The following is a 21,463-nucleotide window of genomic DNA, read 5'->3' as shown; positions in this document are numbered from 1 at the left end:
TTCTTGATTGTATAACTCTTCACACCTTAGAAAGGTCCATAATAAGTTATAGTGCCCACTAGATGTGTGAATTCATCAGTGTGTATTCAATTTGTGGAGGTGCCTAAAACTATTTGTGTGTAAACAAATCACGTGTGCACACATATACCTAAAGACTTACCATGCACGCAACTGGTTTGTGCATAAATGTTGCATGAAAATATCTGAAAAATACATACATTTGCCAGAGTATTTAAGGAAAAAAGTAGCACCTATAGCAAGTACCTTAGGACCTCTAATCAAGCCATGCCAGCGGTTCCTGTGCGTAAATGCCAACAGGGCTCTGTTGCCACTACAGCACTGGGAGCTGCTAGCAAGGCTTGATAAAAGAGGTCCTTTTTGCAGTGGTAAGTCAAGCACAGGCTTACTGCGTACCAATCTAGAGCTACCGCCAGCTCAATGCAGGCACCAGCGATAGTTCCACCCCCAGCATGCATTTCCAGCGCTAGTAGAAATATACAAAAAATTAGGGCTGCCCACCCACATGATTGAAATTTTTAATCACATGAATAATTGCATAAAATGTCCCCCTTGTATAGTGCAAAATAGACTGCAGATGTAAATTCTTTTACTAAACTAAAAATAAAAGCATTTCTCTTACTTTTGTTGTCCAGTGATTATTTTTCTAATCATCTTATTTCCTGTCTCTGGTTCTGTTCCTCTGTCTGTGCTCTGAACTCTATTTTCAGAGCCTCCTCTCGCCTCACTATTTCTGTTCTCTCCTCCTCTCTTCTTCACTTCTTCCCATATAACATCTGTCACATTCAACTTTCTGCCAATTTTCTTTCTCCTTATATCTGTCTTGCTTCTACCCCTTCTCTTCCCCTCCATCCATGGGCACCATCTCCTCTCTCCTTCTGTCTCTCCTCCCCTCCAAGGGTACCATCTCTTCCGGTCTCGCCTCCCAATCTGTGGGCAACATCTCCTCTCTTTCCCTTCCTCTCTATGGGCACCACCTCATCCATCTCTCTTCTCTTTTCTCTTCCCCTCTATGGGCACCTTCTCTTTTCTCTTCCCCTCTATGGGCACCTTCTTATCTCATTCCCCCCCCCCCCCCGGGAGACCGGCAGCCTTTTCTCTGCTGCCACCATGCTCTCTGGCATCTCACCCCACCCCCGCCACACGTGGCCTTCCAAACTTGCCTTGTACACATGGCGGCATTAACCACATGCTGCTCTGCTCCTCTCTGTAACTGGAGCCCTCCCTCTCTAGCATCCGATTCTTGCAACAGGAAACAGGAAGTTTCATCAAAGAAGGTGGGACACTAGAGAGGGAGGGCTCTGGTTACATAGAGGAGTGGAGCAGCGTGTGCTTAATGCCGCCATGTGTACAAGGCAAGTTAGGAGGGTGGCAGGAAGGCAGGATGAGATGCCAGTGAGCTGGGTGGCAGGAGAGAAAAGGCTGCCAGTCTACGGCAGCAGGTAGGAACAAGCTGCAGGAGAGTGATCCAAAGCTGTTCTCCACTAACCAAACTTTTTTTTTTTTTTGGGGGGGGGGGGGGGGGGGGCTGTGCACATTCCTAGAACTTACTTTTGTCCAATCAAAAAGTTGAGCTAATTCAAAAATAATCCTACATGGTTCATACCAGGAGACAAGAGGGATGTTTTTCAGAAACACCAAACGAGCAAAAATGGTTGCTATGACAATCAGAAAGCTTGTGGAAGAAGAGTAATAGTGTTCAGGATAGTTTAAGATAGAGAAAAGCAGTAAATATAAAGTGCCAATTTAGAGAGTGAATGTTTCTTTTTCAGCACCTCTTGAGGGTTCAGTTAACCAACCAAAGCAGATCTTTAGAACTGTGAGAGGGTTAGCGGGGGTAAGAAATTTAAAGGCTTGGGAAGTGGAAAGTAAAATGAGTGCAGACTCCTTGGCTGGGTACGTTGAATAAAGTTGTGGGGTTAAAGAACACTAAAGAAAGAGGGCAGTAGGAGGATGTACAGGTTGATGCTTTATTTTCCAAACCTAGGTTAGAATCCTTTCACATAATTATTAGATTGGATCACCGAATGTGATATGATATGGCTTGAACTCAATTTATTTATGACATTTGTATCCCACATTATCCCAAACAAGCTCAGGTTCAATGTGGCTTAAATTCAAGAAAACACATCAAAAATATGACACAGTCAGATAATTACAACATTTTAACCTCAGATTGCTTTGTTTAATTTGGTCAAGATTTTCCTGTTGCACCTTATCCATCATTTGAGACAAACTATCAACTTTACTTATGACTGAAGATGTGTCTGAAGCAGTCTTCCACAATAAAATGTCCAATTTCTGGATAGCCGTCCAGAGAGCTTCCAGCATAATTTCCTTGCAAGTTTTTTTAAATGGCTTCAGATGAAATGTTTCAATGGGTGAAGTTATTAGAAATGCATCCTTGAAGAAGGGAATATTGTCAAAAGTAATAAGAAAATTGTCACACTTATCCTCCCAAAAAAAGGGAGCAGGTGAAGAGCAAGACTTTTAGTTTTTGCCCAAAATTCCCACCTGCCCTTGCTCTGAAGTGCAGGAAGTAAGATTTCAGAGTGCAATTTTTTAAAGAAGATTTTCATTGCTGGACACGGGCTAGACTGGGTAGGAGGTTAAGAATGGGCTGTAGAACAGACTTCCTAATGCTGGCTTATCCTGGATTGGTCTACTCTTGTTTGGATAAGAATGAGTCAGTGTTACTAATATGCATGGATTTATCATCAGCATTTAATTTAGTGAGCCTTGCCATAGGTATTAAATGTCAGCATGTGCAATTTAGTGGAATGGTGCTATTTTGGAGAGAGTCACTTCATCAGAATAGGACAGAGGATCTTGGAAGAGCACCCTCTATTTTAGAGTATTCCTCAGGTGTTCTCACTCTAATCCTTGTTGCTCAATATCTGTTAGAACGATATGCCCATGAGGGTGTAATTTGGAATTTATGTTTTCTTTGTATACATGCTATTCAAGGGCTTGCTCCTTTGAGTAGCTGACCAGAGTAAGAGGTGAGTGTTTTCAATTTTTGCCTGTCATCGGTTAAACTCTGGCTGTGGGAAAGTGGCCTTGCGTTGAATACGCCGAAAGCTGAAGTAACCTGTTTAGAAGGATCTGATCTGGCCAGTTCATGTTGTAAACATGAGACTGATGGGGTTGTAACCCATGTTAGAGAGTCAGTGAGGGATTTAGGGGGTGCTTTTATATTCTATAGAATCACTTCAATTGCAGATAGCTACACTCTGTCTAGTACAATAAAATTGTACCTGGAGAAAAATTCACTGAGATTGATTATGCAGGGGATAGATATCCCTGTACTCAACTACCAAAATACTGTTTATGTAGCATTATCTAGTAAAGTTGCAGGGCTTTTTTTGAGTGGGTACTTGGGGGTACTGAGTACCGGCACCTTTTCCATTGTCTGCTAAAATTGACCCATGGTCCCCAAGTTTTAATGAAAGAGCTCAGGCTCTACACACCAATTCTGCCTTGTCATAGATTCTGCGACTGGTTGCAGGGGGCCTGGCTATTGTGGGGTGGGTCCCTCAGTGATCACCCCACCACTCCTGAAGGATGGCCTGGCATTTGAGTACCGGCACCTTTTTCACTAGAAAAAACGTACTGTAAAGTTGTGAAAGCAGAAATTCCATTATGTAGTAGCAAGAATGTTAATGGAGTTAGGTAGAAGGGTGAATGCCCATTGATCACTAAAAAGTTACACTAGGCTCCCAAAGCAAGAGAAAGATCAGTTCAAGATAAAGGTGCTGATTTTCAAAATTTTGCAATACCAATAGTTGGGTTACTTGTGGAATAGTTGATTGTGGAAGTCATACCTTTACATTGGCAATAAGGCACTCCTATTGAAGACAGCTTGCTTTTTGTGTAGCAACCCAAGAATTTGAAAAGAAAATTTCAACAGAGCTGCATTCTGAGAGAAACATTCTGCAGTTCACAAGGAAACTAAAGGTGGTCCTCTTGGGACACCAGTTGTCATGTATGCTGATATTTTATGTTACGTGATGTTTTCTAATATTTTTGTATAGATGTATATTTTTATTGATTGTAGACATTTTTCACCACCTTGAATGGATTCTCAGGAATATGCTATATAAAATTTTAAAAATAAAGCTAATGAAAAATTGAACTATTTGTTGTATCAAATGAATCTGAAGTAAAGGACTAGATATTTTGAGCACTGAACTACTGAAACAAATCTGAGATAGTTACTTAAAGGAACAGACTGGGGGAAGTCTACAAGAAAATTTCACTATCTTTCACTATTATAAAATGGCCACAGCTTGGCAGCAAGGTACTACCTTAATCAGGTTGTCCCATCTGGACTGATCTAGTGGGATCATAAGGAAAACATAGTTCAGATTTCAAGAATACTTGGGTAAGCACAGAGGATTCTTTGTTGCAAAGGAAAGCAATAATGGTAATGCAACAAGAAATAAATTGGGCAGAATGGATGGTCGCTAGAGTCTTTATCTGCCATTATACTCCACATTTTAGACCCTTTCCCACAGCTTCCCCATCCCTGACTGGTCTCAGGAGCAAAAGTCATATAGCAGAACAGTATTACCATACGTTAATAGACTAACCCACCCTTCATAATAAACTGATGTAAGAGAGAGTAGTGGATGCTTGGAATGCCCTCCCGCGGGAGGTGGTGGAAATGAAAACGGTAACGGAATTCAAACATGCGTGGGATAAGCATAAAGGAATCCTGTGCAGAAAGAATGGATCCTCAGGAGCTTAGTCGAGATCGGGTGGCAGAGCCAGTGGTGGGAGGCAGGGCTGGTAGTTGGGAGGCGGTGATAGTGCTGGGCAGACTTATACGGTCTGTGCCAGAGCCGGTGGTGGGAGGCAGTGATAGTGCTGGGCAGACTTATACGGTCTGTGCCAGAGCCGGTGGCAGGAGGCGGGGCTGGTGGTTAGGAGGCGGGGATAGTGCTGGGCAGACACATACGGTCTGTGCCAGAGCCGGTGGTGGGAGGCGGGGCTAGTGGTTGGGAGGCGGGGATAGTGCTGGGCAGACATATACGGTCTGTGCCTTGAAGAGCACAGGTACAAATCAAAGTAGGGTATACACAAAAAGTAGCACATATGAGTTATCTTGTTGGGCAGACTGGATGGACCGTGCAGGTCTTTTTCTGCCATCATCTACTATGTTACTATGTAAGTTGCTCTCCACTTGGTGATTTCAAATATAGATCTAATTTATCTTTTAACTTCAGAACCTTAATATGGAAAGTTTCCATGTTTTAAGGGAAAAAAAAAAGATTGTGAATTGTTACTTAACTCTCTTCTGAATACATTCTGGGATTTCTAGTTCTGTTTTCTCACAATGATTAGGGATGAAATGCATTTCATTAATTAGAGGAAAGGGATCAGGGTTTGTTTTTTTGGCAGGAATCTGATGCATGACAAACATAAGGGCATTTTCTTTTTAAAAGGGCACCTGCTTTCCCTATTAAGGAAAACAGGTGCTTACTTTACTTTATAGAATATTGCCTAACTGGGTATATACGTGCATATGCACTTAGGCATGAGTACTTATACCAACCACAAAGCTAAAATAAATACTTGCACCTATATGATAGAGATACATATGTAACAAAGTTATGTCCATAAGTGGGAGACCCTCCATACTCTGCCTACCTGTACATCTCCCCTTGCAAATAAGAGTTATGTTAAGTGGGTAACTGCAGAATAGTGCTTAGGAGGAATGTTGACACTCAAGTCATGTGCATGCACATATATGCCATCATTTAAACATTTGCACAATTAATGGACACATAAATGTTAGTGCCTGTGTGATAGAATTGCTCTTAATATGCTTCAATTTAGTAAAAATGTGTGAAATTAAACAAGATTTTTTTAAAAATGTTTATTAAAGTAGTGACAAGTGTAGCAAAAATACAGTCTATTCACTGAGTAAAACTCCCCCTAAGGAATCCTTGACAATTTACTATTTCAAGATGGTTAACTGCAGAAATACCCTAAATGGGGAACAATCGCATTACTAATCAGGTCAGTCTCTTTTCTAGCTCTTAGTGAAGACATGAAGACGTGAAGACAGAGGAAGTAGAAGACCCAATGTCTTCGTACAGTGGTAAGAAGGGACAAACATGGGGAAAATTAAGTTACAAGAAAAGAAGGGTAAAAATGAACACACCCCCCTGCTTCAAATGGATGCCACTAAGAAGGGACCCAGCAATAGTCTTATTTGGGCACAACAGTATTCTGCTAGGCGTTTTGCAGTATCACTACGTAATTAAAACATTAAGAGGATATGCAGTGGTATTGATGACATGTGTTTTGAGAATAATCAAGCAACCAATCATTGGCTTGAAATGAGGTGAGCAGGCTAGAGTTCAGCTGATGGAGACCAAGGAAGCAGCCATGCGGGAAGCAACAACACTCCCATCTCTTGATAGTACCAGCACCTGAACATGTGGCCAGGATTCAGAATCAGCAGTTTCCAAATTGTGATCTTAATGAACTAATCATCATAAATTTTATGCTACAAAAAAATTAGTATCATCTGTTAAAGATTATGTTAAGATATATCTAAATATAATCATTAAACACCAAATTCTGAAATCCGTGATCAACGCAAATCAAATTTAAATCTGATAAATTAGATTAATATTTAATTCTATGAATATTTGTGATTTCATGATTTTAGTATCACTAGAACTTTAATTCACCTTGCAGGAAAGATGCCATGTCTTGAGTAGACAGATTTTCTGTGAATGAAATGCAAAAGTAACTCAAAAGATAAGAAAAATATATTCAGTCTTGGCTTTCAAGAACTTTCAAAATAACTTTATAGAGTTTTAAAGTTCAACTAATTGTTTTAAGGACAATTACCAAATTGAATTTATCAGGAAGGCAACAAAGACCCAATTTACACTCTCTGGAAATCCTACATATCCTTCTTAAACCATTCTTTCACATGCAATGTTGTCACACTGCCCACACACAAATACCAGTTTTGCACTCTCATGCTCCATACCTGTGCTATGTAACTAGGGTATATCCTGTCTCAACACATTAATTAAGAGTGAGTTAAGAGGAGTTTACAGATTTTTATTCTTTAATTTCCCAAGATCTGCAATAAAATAAGAGGTACCAGTAAAGGGTGGTGGAATTCCATTATTTAGGAAAGATATTATACAATGAAAAAATAAACTATAAGAGCCCTGTTTACTAAGGTGTGCTATTCCTACGGGTGTCTAGCATTAGAACATGCTCATTTTTAGCGTGCACTAAAAATGCTAGTGTGCCTATAGCACGGCTTAGTAAAAAGGGCCCTAAATCTCAAACTAAAAGACGTGGGCAGAATTCTGCTCTTCAAGTGCAGGAAATAGGTCTGATTTACAAGATTTTCATAATGAATATTATGAGATTAGTTTCTATATATTTGATTCAAAGGTCGCGTTAATTTGTATGGAGAGGCAATTTTAAACCTTTGAGTTATTTAATTTGAAGAAAATGAAACACTGGTGCTCATTTTCAAAGTGCAAAGACTTACAAAGTTACATGATAGCATATGTAAATCTATGTATTTTGAAAACGAGCTTCTATATCTGCTGAATATTTTTAATTATTTTGTTGTATTGCTTTTGGTATTATGATAATTAGACTAATTTATTTTAGGTATGATGGTTTGTTTTATAACCTATTTTATTTAAAATGTTTATAGTGTTTCCAAAGTTCAAAGCAAATAACATGCACATTCCATCATAAAACAATTTATTGGACTGAAACCTGTTTTACTGTTTGCAAGGTAAAGGTAGGTAATCAAATATAACTGCATACTGGCCCTACTTTGTATCCATGAGCCTACAAGTGAATCTGCCAAAAAAGCTCACTCTGGATTTGCCCTCTGAAAATGCATACTGGCAGGAAGCCAAGGCTACTTTTGCACCCACATACTTTGTATATGTACTTAAGCATGCATGTAATTCCCCACTCTCCCTCCCCCTACATAATCCAGCTCACACTTACCCACAACTAAGATGGGGAGACAATTTTCAAATGCATTTACCTATATAAAAGCTTTTCAAAATTACCCCCAGTATGAATACCCTGAAAATCAGACCTGCTTGTGGCACCTCAGGACCACACTTTACCATCACTGCCCATTCCTGAGTTTTACCTCTACATAATGCCACCTACGTAAAGGACTAAAACAGTACTATTTTATAAAAGCTGCATAGGTGCCCATATGCTTTTATAAAATAGGCTCATACAATGACCACTAGTAGCATAAATTCTATCAAGCAAATTTACATCTGCTCTGAAGGTATGTTTGTGTGTACACGTTTTGTGCTTTTATTTTTTTTTTAAATAAGCACATCTCAACTGCACCTCAGCTCTGCTCAAACTATGCCCTCAGAGAATACTAATACACAGCATACATATAAATAAGCACAAACTTGTTAGCAAACACACTTACATACTCATTCAGATGCACAATTTTAAAAGAGCCATTTTTTTTGGCACGTAGAACATGCAGAAAATGTGTTATAAAAATAATTCCATTGAGTCAATCTTGAAAGTTTAGAAGGGAAAAAAGGGAAAGCGACAAAAACATATTCAAGACATTGTAGCCAAAAACAAAGGCAATTCAAGCAATATTTCCATTACAATACTCTCCTACATTTTTCCTTCCAAGGCACATATTAATGGCTAATACTACTGCCTGCAAGACTGTAGCGAAACGTTCTTACATAAATTGTGCTTATATCATGCTGTGGAGAAAAGCCCTCAGAAACCTGAGGTTTTAAGTGTTGTTACGTTATGGTTTTTTTGTACGTGACCAACACTTGATTTCTATCATGGGGCATTAAAATCTCCACAGTGTGATTACAATATTCTTTAAAGAAAAAAATACACTTAATCAGCTTCTATAAATCACATTGAAAATCAACCCTATCGGCAGCATAGATCTTTTTCTTGAGAGCTGACCCCCAAGGTGGGCCCTAACCCTGCCATTTGGATGCCCAGTCTTCCAATTCCTAAGGTCTTTCTGCAATATTTCATAGTCCGCTCGTGTTTTAACAACCTTGAATATTTTTGTATCATCTGCAAATTTAACCACCTCACTCGTTCTGATTTCCATTTCATTTACAAATATGTTAAACAGCACTGGTGCCAATACAGATTCCTGCGACACTCCACTGTTCACCTTCCTCTATTAAGATAATTGACCATTTAACCCTACCCTCTGTTTTTTGTCCAATAACAAATTCCTAATTCACACCAGAACCTTGCCTCCTATCCCAACTTTCTGAAAATCTAGATACACTACATCAACCGGCTCACCTTTATCCACATGTTTCTTCACGCCTTCAAAGAAATGAAGCAAATTGGTGAGGCAAGACTTCCCTCTGCTGAACCCATGCTGACTCTGTCTCATTAAACCATGTTTGTCTATATGTTCTGTAATTTTATTCTTTATAATAGTTTCCACTATTTTACCTGGCACTGACGTCAGACTTACTGGTCTGTAATTTCCCAGATCATCCCTACAACCCTTTTTAAAAATCGGCATCACATTGGCCACCCTCCAATCTTCAGGTACAACAGACAGTTTTGAAGACAGGTTACATATTACTAATAGCAGATCAGAAATTCCATGGTTGAGTTTTTTGAATACCCTTGGATGTATGTCATCTGAGTCCAGGTGATTTAATACTCTAATTTGTCAATTTGGCTCAGTACATCTTCCAGGTTCACCGAGATTTCTTTCAGTTCCTCTGCATCATCACCCTTGAAAACCATTTCCAGTGCAGGCAGATCTCTTATATCTTCTTCCGTAAAGATGGAAGCAAAGACTTCATTCAGTTTCCCTGCTACGGACTTGTCCTCCCCGAGACCCCCTTATGCTCCTTCATACTCTAACGGTCCCACGGTTTTCCCTCACAGGCTTTCTGCTTCTGCAGTACACTTTGGTGCAGAAAGTGATTCCATCTAGTCATAAGGCCAAGTGGTATTCACATGACTTGTCAAAACTGAAAACAAACTGCCATCAGTGTCAGGATCTTCTCTGAGTAGAGTGGAAAAGTGCTGTGAAAATATATAAATCTGCTATTTTTAAAGTGAAAAAAAAAATTACTTTTCCTCACTTATAGAGTGTGCATCTTTTTCTTCTAAACAACTTTTTGGTTTGTTCAGGACTTAGTGCCAAGTAATTTCTCAGCTGTTGATGATGAATGTTTTCCCCTCTTCTTCTTGTTTGGCTACCTATTTTCAGGATAAATTATTTCATACAGTTAACAGCATTGTTAGAATTAGGGATCCATTTTGCTTGTTTCTGCCTTCCTTCTTAGGAGTCAGATACAAGCATTATCTTAATGCTTCTTTTATTTATCAAGCTCCTCATTTTTGGCCATCTCTTCCACTACAACTATGCTCTTTGGGGTCTTATTACTCTCTTCGCAAAAATCTAAAAACTTTGTTTAAAAAATTTCTGGGTTAATTTTGTTATATCATTCTTTAATCGTTACCTACTTTGAACCACTTTTTTGTGGGAGTTACCAGGATAGAAGAGCTGTATTACATTACATGCTGTAAGCCTGCACCAACAATCAGTGTAGTCAGAGACCAAGGAAATATAGAAGAATTAATTCCCATTGCTTTGGGTGCCACAGACTTGATTAAGAACTTTCAAGCACACCTGAACAAGGTGCTTATACACATTACATCTTATGAATTCCAGAAGGAAGTTCTCTCTGTCATGATGCAAGATCATATTCCTTGACTCAGGAATGAGATTCATTACTGTCATGGTACATTTAAAAACTAACTCATTTGGGGACATTAATCCCCTCTCCCCAGACTTGCTGATGCTTAGTGCTGGGTTTGGCAGAATACCACGCAGAGTCTTCAATAAAGGCCAGTAAATGCTCTTCATACATCAATCTACTTCCTCCAAAATAATCTCTTCAGTTCCACCTCAAAAATAAGAGCTGAAGAAATTATGGGCACCATAACTCAACAACAGGAAACTAAGTCATAGGAAGACACATACAGTAGCTACTCCTCTTAAAGAAGCAGAGTATTCCTCAGAGCATGGCTAGTTCTATGATTGGACCTCAACTCTCCAGGATCCTCTTGCTCTCTGAGATGTGCCAAGAGGGCCTATGTCAATAGACCTTTTATTTTTAACATGATTTCAATCGCTAGGCCCCCATCCGCTCAGTGCTCGAGTGCTCCAGGTTTTTTGATTGCACAAGTGGGACTGGGTCTTCTCTTTGAGCCTAGTACCAAGACACACTTTGCCAATGCCTTGCCTCCAGCTGTGAACTGCACCAAGGGGTCTTCCACTTAGACTGTGCTGATACCAATCCAAAGGAACTAGGGCTTATCTTTTAGTGCCAAGTGAGACCACAGTCTCTCCTTTCAAGATCTGATAGTCCTCAGCAACATCCTTGAATAGATAGAGCAGTTAGCAACATTAAGGTCCTTGTCCAGGCATTTGTAGCTAGTCCTGTGATGGTCTATTAGGAACATCTATTAACCACAATCTGAGCCCCTTTTGAAGCCAGTGAATTTCTCCCTGGCAAAATCAGAAGACACGAACAGCACTGAAATGCAAAACCTAAGCACAAATCTACTCAAAAATAATGACAAACAAAATGTAAAAGCTTTACTGAAAATAAAGGAAAAAATAAAAAACACTAAAGAACACTGGCCAAATGGTCAAAACAACAAAAGTGACAGGGCACAGCAGCACTCTAAATTTCCTCTGGAAATGACATGAAAAAATTGATTTATGCATGTTATAGCTGTGTGGGAAATACTGCACATGTTCAGAAGCACACAAAAGCTTCGGAAGCAAGCTCTGTAAAGAGGTCTATTTAATGCAGTCATGGAATGTAGTCACCCACGTGGGCTAGAATACAAGCAAGGGAAGAAAAGAGGACACAAGGAAATTTAGAAGTAGGAAATCTCACATATCTTTAAAAAGTTTCCCTATGCTTCCTGCTACAGAGGTGTAAAATATAGAAGTTTCCCAAGTTAGTTGAAACTGGTTTCAGAACTACAGAGTTCTCATGCAACATGCAACCATGGTCATCAGTGAATTAAGATCTTTTGTTTCTAATTCAATACTGTAATATTAAATACCAGCCATATTACTTGTACACTATTTTATATGCCGTTGAGATAGCCTGTTCATTTTGAAGCATAGGCCATCATTTTTATTAAAAATGGCCTTTTATGATTAATTTTTTTTTTACAGAATAGAAATAGTTCATACAATGAGAATTTGTAGCATTGTCACTGCACAGTTCACAAAAATATCCCTCAGAACAGTCTGTAATTTGGCCATCCCAATGTACACATGCAGCACTTTCTGTCACATGCTCATGCATCCATTCTCTGAGCATTAAAAAACAAAAACATGCATTTATTAAGTGTTTACAAAACAAAGTACATATTCTTAAAAGGAAGGAATATATTTATTACTCTAGGATTCACTCTGAATGGTGGTCTGTGTGAAAGAATGATTTTGCTAACTTGGATACTTTGTACAGGTCAGTATTTTTCATGCAGACAGCATTCAACTGTTGGCAACCACCTCTGTTTATTGTAAATCACTTTGCTGCTTTGAGTGACTAATAAACTCTAGAGTAGATGGCCTGTGGTACTTGTATTTCTGCATTATTATTGTTGTTACTTACTATGCAAGAAAGAGTGAGCGTTGAGGAGATAAAGTCCCAGTAAGAGCCGAATGAGTGCTCATACTATTTTTCTAAATTACACGTTATTCTAATCACTACACTATGGATAGAAACTTTTTTTTTTTTAAAGGGAAATCCACCTGGGTGCCAACAAACATTTTTTTAGGAATCAAGACCTTAAAATTTTAGGGTTGATATTCTGTTGACGGTGCTCAGAGTTTACTAACCACTGCTGATGTCGTGCCTGGAAATTTAATGCAGGGCCACATCTGGGCTTTAGCACTGAATTTTCAGGTTTGTGGTGCCGGCTAAAGAATAGCCACGTTAAGTGTGATACTCAGCACTTAACTGGGTATGGGACACCACATAAAGAAAGGACTGATTTTTATATGATTACCTTGGCTGGTTAAGTGCTGACCGAAACACTAACTGGTTAAGTACTGCTGAAAATTACCGGTTAGCCATGAACAGATAATTTAATTGGCCATGAACTATTTCTGCATGGTTAAATTGCTTTGAATACCAACTTGTTAATTGTTTTGTCTTATTCTGAATTTGCTTTTTTTTTCCTTTTGCCTTTCCCTACCCTTCAGTCTATTTACCCCATGTACTTATCTAACCTCTGTTTTGTCCCTTCCCTCTCCTACCACTTCTTCCCCTCTTTTCTAGCTCCAGTCTAGCTGTAATTGCAGCACTTTCTTATCCCAGGCCAGCCCTAGTGGCAATGACTACTAGACCTAACCTGGCAAAAAAATTTAGATGTCTAGATTTTTTACTTCCATACTAGACCATTCTATTCTTTCTTATTCCAGCAGCTTGATTTACAGAGGCTTGTCTTCCATTTTATTCCCATGGAAAACAATTTTATTAATCAGGTGCTGAATGACAGAATTAGGTGATGGGGCTTTAATTGCACAGGTTTCTGCTCTCTTTTTCTTTTTACTTTATTGCTTTTTCCATTTTCCCAGGGAATATTTCTCCTCTCTTAGGTGGACTGTGTTATGTAATGTTTCCTTGCAGTATTTTTGCTAATGTTAATTAGCTTGAGTATTATTTCTAAATTTCTGTCAAAATTTTGTTCTTTGAATTGTAATACTATAAATGCAAATTTTAAAAAAAAGTTACATGCCCAACAGCTACTAGTAGTATCAATGTTACATTTTAAATGGACTTTCAGCTGGGACACAAGCAAGACAGTGGTACGTCATTAAATTTAACTATTCCAACCATCCACTAGGTGAGTAAGCATAATGTGCAACAACTATACTAGTCAGAAGAAAAAGAAAACCTCACGCAATCATGAGCAACAAAACAAAAAAGTGGGGCAGATACCTGGAGGATATCAAAATATGCAAGAATCTTTATTGTAGCAGTCACAGGAAACGACCTGACACGGCCGTGTTTCAGCGCACAGGCCTGCCTCAGGGGTTAAACAAGCGTAATAATAATAGAATAAAAACAATAAAAATACAAACAAATATACTTTCAACATCACTTACATAAATCTAAGTAAAATGGTGAAACAAATATATTATACATAAATGAAATAATGAAGACTTATGCATACACAGAATGATACAATATCAAACCAATACATATACAGTATATATTTATTAGTTTGATATTTTATCATTCTGTGGGTGCATAAGTCTTCTTTATTTCATCTATGTACGATATATTTATGTTTCACCATTTTACTTAGGTTTATGTAAGTGATGTTGAAAGTATATTTGTTTGACCCCTGAGGCAGGCCTACGCCATGTCGGGTCATTTCCTATGACTTCTACAATAAAGATTCTTGCATATTTTGACATCCTCCTGGTATCCGCCTCACTTCATCAACAACTATGTCAAACATATGTAAATTTAACCCCTTCAAATCCATCTTTAGCAGTTTTCAATCCCTAAACATTTTATAGAAAGGTCTTCAGAACCCAGCTGTGCTGCAGAAAGGGTAAGGTGTTTCCTGTAGATGTCTTCTTTCAAATATGTGGAAGTTAAAAGCCTCAAATTCCCATTTAGCAACTCTTCATGCACAACTTTGGGATCAATCACATCACTGGCTAAAAAAACCCCTTCTACTCAAAACTACACATTTGTTTATGAAATACTTCAGTTGTAACTTTATATACAAAATGTTAACTTAAACCAAAGTTCTTTAATGGAAGGTTTCAATGATGGTGGCCAGCATTTCACATTTTCTGCTTCAAGGGAATCAGGACCATTCATTTCTTAACTACAGCACTGCATTAGTTCCTGTGCTTTCTGAACTCAAAAATGCCTTGAACAGTCCTGATTCCCTGAAGCAGTAAAGAGGTGTAATGCTGGTCACTGTTGGTGGGACCATCCGTTAAGGAACTTTGGTTTAAGTTAATTTTTTGTATATAAAGCTACAACTGAAGTATTTCATAAACAAATGCAAAATTTTGAGAAGAAGTATTTTTAGCCAATGATGTGATTGATTATAAAAATGTGCATGAAGAATTGCTCACTTGAAGTCTGAAGCTTTTTCCTTCTACATATTTATTTATTTAATTTTAACTTTTCATGTTTTTTTTACAATTAGTATAACAGCTAGTGTTTTTAGTTTTGTTTTAGTCTGAGAATCTGTTCCACTCCTCATCACTGGATTTATACATAAATGCCTTATTGTTAACAGTTTGTCTCCACTGATTGCTGTGTTTCTTTTCTACTGATGGGCCCTTGACATATGGACCAAAACCAGTCTCACTGAATTCTGGATAACTCTATGGACCTCCTTTTCTTTAATTCTTCAGGGTCAGCTCCATCAATAGACAATAAATATATCCCAAAGCTTCTAATCTAAAAAGCTAATTTAGCAAACTCCCTGTCATTATTGAAGCATTTTCTCAATTTCCCTTTTGTTTTACTATTTGAGAGAACAAAGGAACCAAAAATGTTAGAGACATTTAAAAAAAAAAAAAAAAAGTCATGCAGAATAACATCATGCTAAACTATTCATGCACTACAGATATTAAAATGGCCATTACAAAGCTCCCTCTGCTCAAATCATGGTTTTAAGTGCAGACCTGTTCTTTGGGATGCAGGCATCTCACTTGTAGCAGGCTGAGTACCTGTTGGTCCAGGAGGCCGTGCATAAGTCAGAGACGATGCTGGAGCTCCGGGTCCGCCATGCTGGAAGAGAGCTCCAGAAGCAGCAGAAGCAGGAGGGTGAGGAGAAGGAAAAGATACAGGATTCAAACTTGTTTGAGACATCTGGGGTGGGCCTGGGTACACAGGAGGCACCACAGGGTGGGATGGTGTAGGAGATGCATAAGGGGGGTTAGGATAAGAGGTTGAAGCAGGAGGAGCACTAGATTGTTGGGGATGATAGAGAGCTGGTCCCCCTGTTCCGAAAGAATACTGCTGAGTTTGTGAGTACGCTAAACAAACAAATAAAAGATGGAGAAAGAAAGAGACATTTATTACCTTCAATTTGTCATCATAGTCAAAAGGATCACTCCAGATGACATACAATTACAGTATAAATCAAATAATAACAATGCTAACATGAAAGAATTATACAAATACCAGCCACATAAAAATAACAAAATCAATGAAATAAAAACACTCAGCAATTCATATGTAAAGGCTGTGTATCAGGAAAGATCAAAAATCACACTAAAGTAATCATATTGAACATGTTTTGGAAAGACTAGATTATTCCCTGCAAAGCCTCAAGACTAAAAGTAAAGAATTCCACAGTTTGGAAGGAAAATAAAAGCTCCTCATAATTCAATTACCAAATACGTTTAATAAACAGAATCACCAATTATTTTATAAACAGTGTCTAGAGTAAAACAGTTTGCAAAATGAAATGGAGTGACACAATCTAATCAACTATCAGAAATCTATATGGTGAGAGAGAGTGGTATGGGGTAAGAGGAGGTTCACACCCCAATTACTGCCTCAAGCAATGGAAGGACACCTTCTCTGGACACACTATGAAGATTAATGTAAAAGGAGTTTCACACTAAGAAACCCCTGAAACATAAAATGCGATGACATGCAAGATGTGGGATATAATGTCTGTGACCTCAGAAAGCCACACATATTCCTTACAATACCCAAGAGAATACTTTTTTGAGAACTGTTTTTCCATCCCAATACCATAAAAACAAAACTACCATTTCTGAAATTTTCAGTATTTTTGCTTTCTTTTTGGTGGTTGGACAGGAAGAATGAGGGTGGGGAATTCTTGGCAGTTTTCTCCTTCTCTTTTGGAGTCCCAGTTCAGTAAGAATCTGTGGGCTACAGCACCATGAAGAGTCATCTGCAGCTCTACAAGGTTTTCCTTACCTGCTTCCCTCTATAGTCCTAGATACGAGTGCCAGAGACAGTCCTTGGTAGAAGGCAACAGACTATAGTTTCTTTTGAAACCAAATATAAATGCAGCTTAAACCCATTCATGGATGTTGCTATTTTGTAACAGTTGAGATTCTACTTTCACCTGCACCACTGCTTCCAATGTGCCTGGCAGCCCAATAAGCAGAAGCAGGGTCTAGGAACCAAAACCATTGGGCTGACAACACTTTATGCAAAGTTTTAAAACAAACTGAAACTTCCTTATAGTCTTATAGCAGGCTGCATACTGCTCCAAGCAATGATGTAAATGATTAATATGTAGCAGATAGTAGCAGGAATTAATTTAATGTAGCTGGAAACAAACTATTTCCTTCCTCCAACTGTTTCCCCTGAGCAGCTTTAAAGTTGGAAACTCCAACAGGTGGGGTTTCACATTAGTCCATATTACAAAACATGCGATACATCAAAGAACATGGAAAATGAGTCCTCACTTACTTTGTGGGTATGTCTGGAAAGCCTGTGGTGGATACATGTAACCAGGAGCACTAGGTGTGGGCACCTGGGCTGCAGCATTAGGATTATTACCAGAACCAGGTACAATAAAGCCTGGAGGTGGAGGATTCTCTCTCTGGAGATAAAAGCAGCAAAGCAAAAATAAAAAAGCAAAGAAAGAGTTAATGCATAACTTCCTTAGGATAGTGGCTGTACAAAATACTTCAATATTAACCTGAAGGCCCTTAATAGTACTGAAGGCCTGCATCTTTAAAATTTGTTCAACTTACAACAAAGTGTTGATTCTCCCTGAGTATTCAAGTAGCTATTACAGGATACAGGCTTCATGAGAATTCTACCTTTCCTCTAAAACCATCCTGGGAAGCTCTGCATTTAATGTGTGTTAAAGCACAAAGAAAATACAAATTCATGCTAAGGTCTAAGGCACTTGGAAGCTAAAACCTATGAGCTGCATAGCAGGAAGAAATTCATGAGGGTGTACAAAATAAATTGCTGCACTAAACCAACAAACAGTAAACTTCTGTGTTTTTGAACTGCAAGTTTACTGTAAAAAGATCCAATCAGTACCAAAAAAAAGGAACAGGGAAAAACATACAACAAACCAAATATAAATTTTCAGTTTCTCTTACACTTCCCATCATGCTAGAAAAAGTGCAGCCAGTTCCACCTCTGAATTCAGACCTCTACAGTCACTGAGTTTTTATTTCCGCTATGCTTGCTCATATTAAGATAGTAAATGATGGCAGATAAAACCCACACAGTCCATTCAGTCTGCCCAACAAGGCAGTCAGAGCAACAACAATGTTGCAAACTGACATCTTACTCACTATCATCCTTAAGGCATCTTCCCTGCCCCCACTCCCGTTAGGGGAAATTCTATATATGGCACCTTAAAAATCTGCACCGTAAAACCATGTGCTTAGTTTAATTCTTTAAACTACACCTAAAGTTTGGCATAGTTTATAGAATACGCTCATGTCCAGTTCTTGCACCTAAAATTTGCACCCATTTAGGCCACCTAAAACCAGGCCTAAATACCTGCGCCTAAGTTAGGTGCAGATTGGGTGTATTCTATAATAATGAATAGTTTTTTGAAACGCACACAACCCGCCCATACCATGCCTCCTTTACGACTGTGCACACTAGAATTTATGTGCACCGCATTATAGAATACGCCTAGAAAATTGTGTGTGTAAATTCTAATTATAGCCAATTAGTGTTAAGTACCATTATCAGCGCTGATTGTCTTGTTAATCAATTAAGTTGTGCGCACAATTGGACACAGACCATAGAAGTCAGCCTGTCAAAGGCCTTACTTCCTAACTACTGAAGTTGCCATTGAGGACCCACTCCAACCTATCCAGATCCTTTTCCATAATCAGGGAACAGTGCATAGAAGTCTGCCCTCTTTTGCGATATTTGGGGCACAGACTTGGAAGTCTGCACAGCACAGGCCTTACTTCCTAACTACTACTTAAGCTACTACAGTTGACTTATTGGTTTACGAGCATTTGTTAGAAATAAGATTCAGTGGACTGCTTCACAGCTCCAATCACTAAAATAACCTTTTTAATCTATCGAAAGGGCCCACGTGCCTACTGAGAGAGGAACAATTAATATTATACCTGTGTGTCTGAGTGAGAGGCAGCAGGTGGGAAGCTGGGAAGGGCAGTAGGAGTTTTGTTACTCCAGGCAGTGACTGTAGGGGCAGTTTTAACCTGAATCAAACAAAGAAATACCAATCACAGAAAACAAAACAAATGAAAACAAAAAGGGTATTACATTACAAGATGCTTGGAAGCTAGTTAGCGGGATGCTATGAAAACACAAAAAAGACGTCGCTTTAGAAAATTGCAAGAAATAAGTAACCGTTAGCAGTAAGTTTGAGAGATCATATTCCACATACCTTGACTTAAGAGTGAGAGTCACTGCTGTCATGATATGCACAAAACTGATCCATTTGGAGACAGTGCCCCCAAAAGATTAGCTGTCAGATGTATCAATATTTTGCTGAACAGAAATACACAAGGGTGAGAGCAAAATTCTGCTACATGGGTCCCAACATGTCTTCCTTTATTAAGAGGTAGTGTTTAAAAAAGGAAGGAACAGTAGTGTACAAAGGACAAAACACTTCAAAGGGATATTTAAAAATTTAGTCTATAAAGGCGTCCTCGATACCACCTAGACCTTGAAACAATTTATATTTTTTCAACAGCCCTTCTATTTTCATCCATTCAGGAAGAACCATGAAAGACATCTGAACACAACTTTTGTGCCCCTTTGTTCAAGTTTCTATTCCCTTTAATAGTTGGGCATAAAGTAAAGCAGCTTATTTGAACCTTCTTCTTATCCTGACAAAAAGCCAGCTCCAATGCCCAGCAAAGTGGAAAGGACTCTGAGGTCAGAGGTGAACTATAGTATAATTAACAAATGACATTATTTTTAAATAATATTATCAGAATTTACAGTCTGGGACAAGTACAAAACAAGTGATGGATCAGACAATTTCAACTCCTCTCTCTAATCTGTATACTCATCCACAATGTTATGAACCTAAGAAACTGAACTAAAAATGATAAAGTGACCATAACACCTGGGTCCACTGCTATCCTTTTCGCAAGTTTTCCCGCCCATCACAGGTTTCCTAGCCTTATATTATAGTGATCCAAGAAACCTCTCCTCTTGAATGAAAACCTGGATTAAAGGGAAGTTTAATTATTTGACCCATCTCTACATTAAATAAAGTCAAAATCTGCTTGAATACTTTGCAGATTGAAGATTTGTTTCTCACAAACAATGCTACTAGAACAATATTAAAGCTGCTGAAATGCAGGGAACAAAAGAGGAAGTGATATAAATTGTCCTGGAACAAGAAAATGGGACCTGTATCCATACAAGTGCTATCTACAGACCTTTGGCACAAATAGAGAAGCTGGACAAAGATCTGACTGAAGATATCCATAAATTCGGAATGAAAGGGGAGGTGCTGTTGTTGGAAATTTTCAACTTCCCTGATGTGGACTGAACGTCCCATCTACAAAATCAGAAAGAAGCAGAGAGATTATGGATGCCTGCCAAATGGTAATGGAATCCATGAGGGAAGGGGTGATGCTGGATCTAGTGCTCACAAATAGAGAAAGTGTGACTATCATCTAGGTGGGTGACCACCTAGGCAATAGTGATCACCACACGATATGGTTTATATATGAGATAAAGTGGCATGCAGACACAGAAAAACCAAAGTACTGGACTTCAAATATGCTAATAGAATGGGGGACTACCTATAGAAGAAGATGAAGGGATGGGTAGACATAGGAGAAGTGAAAGGACATTGGTCCAAGCTGAAAGCTCCATCTCTGGCCATCTTCAAATCTAGGCTAAGTCCACCTATTTGAGGCTGCTTTTAACTCCTATATATTTGTTCAGTATCCATGTCTGTTTTATCATTCCCACCTTAAGTAATTCTCTTATCCCTTATTTGTCCTGTTTGCCTGTCTTGATTAGATTGTAGGGACTGTCTCTTACATATTTAGTGTACAGTGCTGCATACATTTATTAGTGCTATAGAAATGATAAGTAGTAGTAAATATGCCTGCAGATCTTTAATAAGGAAAGTAAACAAAAGCAAAAGACAAAGGAAACTTATCTAGTTCTCCAAACAAGTGGCTGAAAAACTAAAGGCAAAAGAGGCAGCATTCAAGAAACATAGAACAGATTTCTGGATAAAATTCCAAGAAGCAAAAAAAAAAGTGGGGGGTGGGGAACAGGTGGAAGAAAAAAATGGCTAAAGATGCAACGAGAAGTGATGGTGCTTTTTCAGATATATTGGAGAAAGGAGGAAGGCTAGAAATGGAAGACTAAAAAGAGCACATATGCTAAACAAATATGTCTGTTCTATGTTCAGAAAGGAAAACCCT

At 38.6% G+C, this 21,463-nt stretch overlaps 1 protein-coding gene across 7 annotated transcripts in view; it reads right to left on the bottom strand.

Moving 5' to 3' along the window:
• The window catches only part of SEC31A (SEC31 homolog A, COPII coat complex component), a 213,265-nt gene that overhangs the window by 38,692 nt on the left and 153,110 nt on the right, over positions 1–21,463 (bottom strand). For 2 of the 7 annotated variants that reach the window (XM_030190615.1, XM_030190621.1), the window contains 4 exons: positions 19,172–19,264; positions 17,529–17,661; positions 15,758–16,111; positions 6,723–6,761 (listed from right to left, as the gene is read on the bottom strand). In XM_030190615.1, coding sequence (XP_030046475.1) covers positions 6,723–6,761; positions 15,758–16,111; positions 17,529–17,661; positions 19,172–19,264 — 619 coding nt within the window. The remainder of the gene's footprint in view (positions 1–6,722; positions 6,762–15,757; positions 16,112–17,528; positions 17,662–19,171; positions 19,265–21,463) is intronic. The other 5 variants (XM_030190617.1, XM_030190616.1, XM_030190618.1 and 2 more) reach the window with 5 other exon arrangements.

Source organism: Microcaecilia unicolor, chromosome 2, assembly GCF_901765095.1.
Source record: "Microcaecilia unicolor chromosome 2, aMicUni1.1, whole genome shotgun sequence".
NCBI lineage: Eukaryota > Metazoa > Chordata > Amphibia > Gymnophiona > Siphonopidae > Microcaecilia > Microcaecilia unicolor.
Note: the sequence above shows the minus strand (reverse complement) of the source record. Positions and strands in the feature narration are given on the sequence as shown.